This window comes from Pistacia vera, unplaced genomic scaffold, assembly GCF_008641045.1.
Source record: "Pistacia vera cultivar Batoury unplaced genomic scaffold, PisVer_v2 Contig692, whole genome shotgun sequence".
Lineage (NCBI taxonomy): Eukaryota > Viridiplantae > Streptophyta > Magnoliopsida > Sapindales > Anacardiaceae > Pistacia > Pistacia vera.
This window is the reverse complement of record NW_022196548.1, coordinates 478,610-481,747: the sequence shown is the minus strand read 5'-3', so window position 1 is coordinate 481,747 and position 3,138 is coordinate 478,610. Positions and strand designations below refer to the sequence as shown.

The window sequence follows — 3,138 nt, the reverse complement described above, 5'->3', positions numbered from 1 at the left end:
GCCAACAGTTATTAAAGAATTTTTTTTTTTAAATTTTGTAAAATTTTATTTTAACCCTTACAATTTATGTTTATTTCAAAATTTATAGGGGATTTTAGTAATTATCTAAAGGCTAAAAATAAAAAAACTAAAAGGGTTTGGGCGGAGGAGGGCCCAATGGAGGGACCGGGCCCTCCTCGTTAGGCTTGGTCAGGTTTTGGAACCAGGCCTACTAGGACTGGGTTTTGGAACCAGGCCTACTAGGACCGGGTTTTGGAACCAGGCCTACTAGGGCCGGGTTTTTGAACCCGGTCCCAAATGCCCAACTCTACTCTATTGGAATAAACATTTAATATTAATTAATAAATCCAATTTATTACAAAATTAACTGCTCAAACCAAAGACTACTTAGCTTATTAAAATCAATCAAAAGGAAGCTAAAACATAATCCAAAATTAAATTGTCAAGATTAAGCTAGCATCAATTAATTAATTAATCAATAGTGTAACATATAAATATTGTACTCAAGTTCAGCATCTCCTGTGGCAAGATCATGTTTGTGAGTGCTAGCCTGAACATAACCTCTAGCAAATCGCAAAAGCCCACTACTTCTTACCATCGGCACCTCTCGAACGTTTGGAAACACCTTGTTCCTCCTTATAATTGTGATGGTGCTACCATTATATTTTCCTTCCACAAAAGTAAAATTCATAACCATTGACAAGCCAAATTCTTCTTGTGCAGCCCATGCATACATCCCTTGAGTCTTCCCCACCAATTTTGAGCTCAATTCTAGCCCTTCTGTCAAGGGATCATCAATCATGCTGATTGTACCAAATATTGTCAATGAATTTGAAGGCAGTGACACCACTCTCACAGCGATAGGGTTGCTGCCACTATCGATGTCATGCCAATGCATGCAAAAATGGCTAAGTTTTCCATTTTTGAGGCCAAAGAGCTTTTGGTCTAGGGTTTTTGCATAGCCATAATTCTCTCATGAGACGAAGTTTATTGTGAAAAATAAAATGAGGAAGAAAATGGCGATTTGGGAAGATGAAATTGGAAGAATTTTTGCAATGGCGACTCTAAGTTGTGACATTTTTTTACACAAGCTGATTAGAAATATTTATAGAGAGAAAACTGTGAAGATACAGTAAAACCTCTCTATAGTGATACTCTATATAGGAATAAACTCTAAACAGTTATAAAAAATTCTAGTCCCAATTTGGGATACTTATAAATAAGAATAAACTCCATATTGTAATAAGTTATAATTTTTCTAATTCCCGTCTTAAGGAAAGTTGCTTTTACATAGTAATAATTATATGTATATTACAAAAAAATATATGTTATGTTACAGTAAAGGTTTAAGATGAAATATAATATTTATCTAAAGTTGTTTGGACAAATATTTATGTTTTAGAGTTGTTACCACATCTTTTACCTTGCGAGTACGTAATAACTCGCTAACATGGACATATTCCTATTGAAGCCAAAATATTTTTAGCTTCTCAAGCATGTTTAGAACTTCATGGCACGAAACCTTTTGTATTTCTGTACTATCATCCTTAGGATTATTTTCTTTCTCTTCTTGTCTAATTGCAGCAATGATTTATTCTTTGGTTAAACTAGACACGATTCGTTGCTCATTTGGATGATTGAAGAAGACATTAATATCCATTCGATTAGTGTAGTGAAGTTGTCGAATCTGATCCCTCAATTTTACAATGACTCTTTTATTCTCCTTATCCATTTCATTTGTAACTTGCAATTCATCGAGATTGGGAGTCCTAATTTTGTAATGCTTAAAAGCATCGGCAATTGTATGTGGCTTCACATCAATTGACCATGCATCAACTACATTTACAATTTCATCAATGACACTTATCTTTGCTAGTTCTAAGATACAATCTTCTATCCGTTTCAAAAGTAGGCAATTAAAGCGCTGAATCGAAATCCTAAAAGTACTAAAATATGAATTGAAATCCTAATACTATACTACTAAAACATGAATGATAAAATCAAAAATCAAACCAATAATTTTTGTAATTACACCTCTATTAAGTTATAACCTCCTCATAATAATAAAATTGGTTAATTCCACCATTACGACTATAGATAGGTTTTACTATATTAATATTTTTATTTAGGAGAACTAATATTAGGTTATTATTACATAGCAGATTTTATGCTAATTACATCCCTGATTATGTGAGATTGTGGCATTAAGGCATAATATGTGATTGCCTTTTATAGATTCTTACACTTGTATAAATAGTCTTTTTGTACAGAACATAATACATAATATAAAATACAGAATTGATTATTTTGGTTTTTTTCTCTTCTCTCTTAGATGGTCTTTGGCAGATACTCTGCTTCTTTTGCTTCTTTCTTCTTCCAGTAATTCTTGTTCTTTAGTTTTTGACATTCTTCTCCTTTAGCTTCTGACATGGTATCAAAGCACTTTTTTTAAGCTTCCAGTCCATCAAAACCTCTCTTTTTTTTCCCTTAAAAAAAATTAAAATCAAATAGAAACCTTGGTTAATTTTTCAATTTTTTTGCAAACAGATGGCAGACAATCAAACCACAAATTTCACACTTCCAAACCCCACAAAACAGCCTCCTCAAACACAACCTCCACCAAACCAAATAGGCCCAACCCCAACAAACCCCACCGTGGGCCAAACAAGCTCCATCCCACCAAATCAAATAGGCCCAAACCCAAACTAAACAGGCCCACTCCCAACCGGCCTAACCCCAATACAAAATCAAACAGGCCCAACCTTAATCAGCTCAAACCCATAACCCAACTACTTCCCATACCTATTTGGTTATCTAGGTCCCACATCGGGTTAGGATTCCCAATCGGGTTCAAATCCCTACCCGACCCAAATCCCCTTCAACTTCCACATGTTTCCAGTCGCCAACTGCCGCCCTAAACAAGGCAACATACTATACGCACCGGCTCTCGATGGCCCTGACATCGTTCTCATCAAGCAAATCTTGACGGGATCTAAGAATTATGCCACTTGGGCAAGGGATTTTTGTTGTGCTTTCATCACAAAGGATAAAGAGAGCTTTATCGACGACACCAACACCCAACAACCCATCGACGACACCAACACCCAACCACCCATCGACGACTACCTCCATCGCCAT

At 35.6% G+C, this 3,138-nt stretch overlaps 1 protein-coding gene across 1 annotated transcript; it reads right to left on the bottom strand.

Moving 5' to 3' along the window:
- Window positions 1-475: 475 nt before the first annotated feature.
- LOC116113897 (dirigent protein 22-like) lies at window positions 476-3,138 on the bottom strand. The gene is made up of 2 exons (XM_031400057.1): window positions 2,938-3,138; window positions 476-970 (listed from the first exon to the last, which is right to left on the bottom strand). Exons 1-2 carry the CDS (start codon window positions 3,136-3,138, stop codon window positions 476-478), a joined length of 696 nt encoding a protein of 231 aa, XP_031255917.1.

Bases quoted from the DNA above. Each gene is read 5' to 3' on its own strand.
- LOC116113897 (XM_031400057.1), bottom strand. From the start codon at position 3,138: ATGGCGATGGAGGTAGTCGTCGATGGGTGGTTGGGTGTTGGTGTCGTC. The intron at 971-2,937 runs GTATAGTATGTT...GTCTCATGAGAG, and splicing joins GGGCCATCGAGAGCCGGTGC to AATTATGGCTATGCAAAAAC.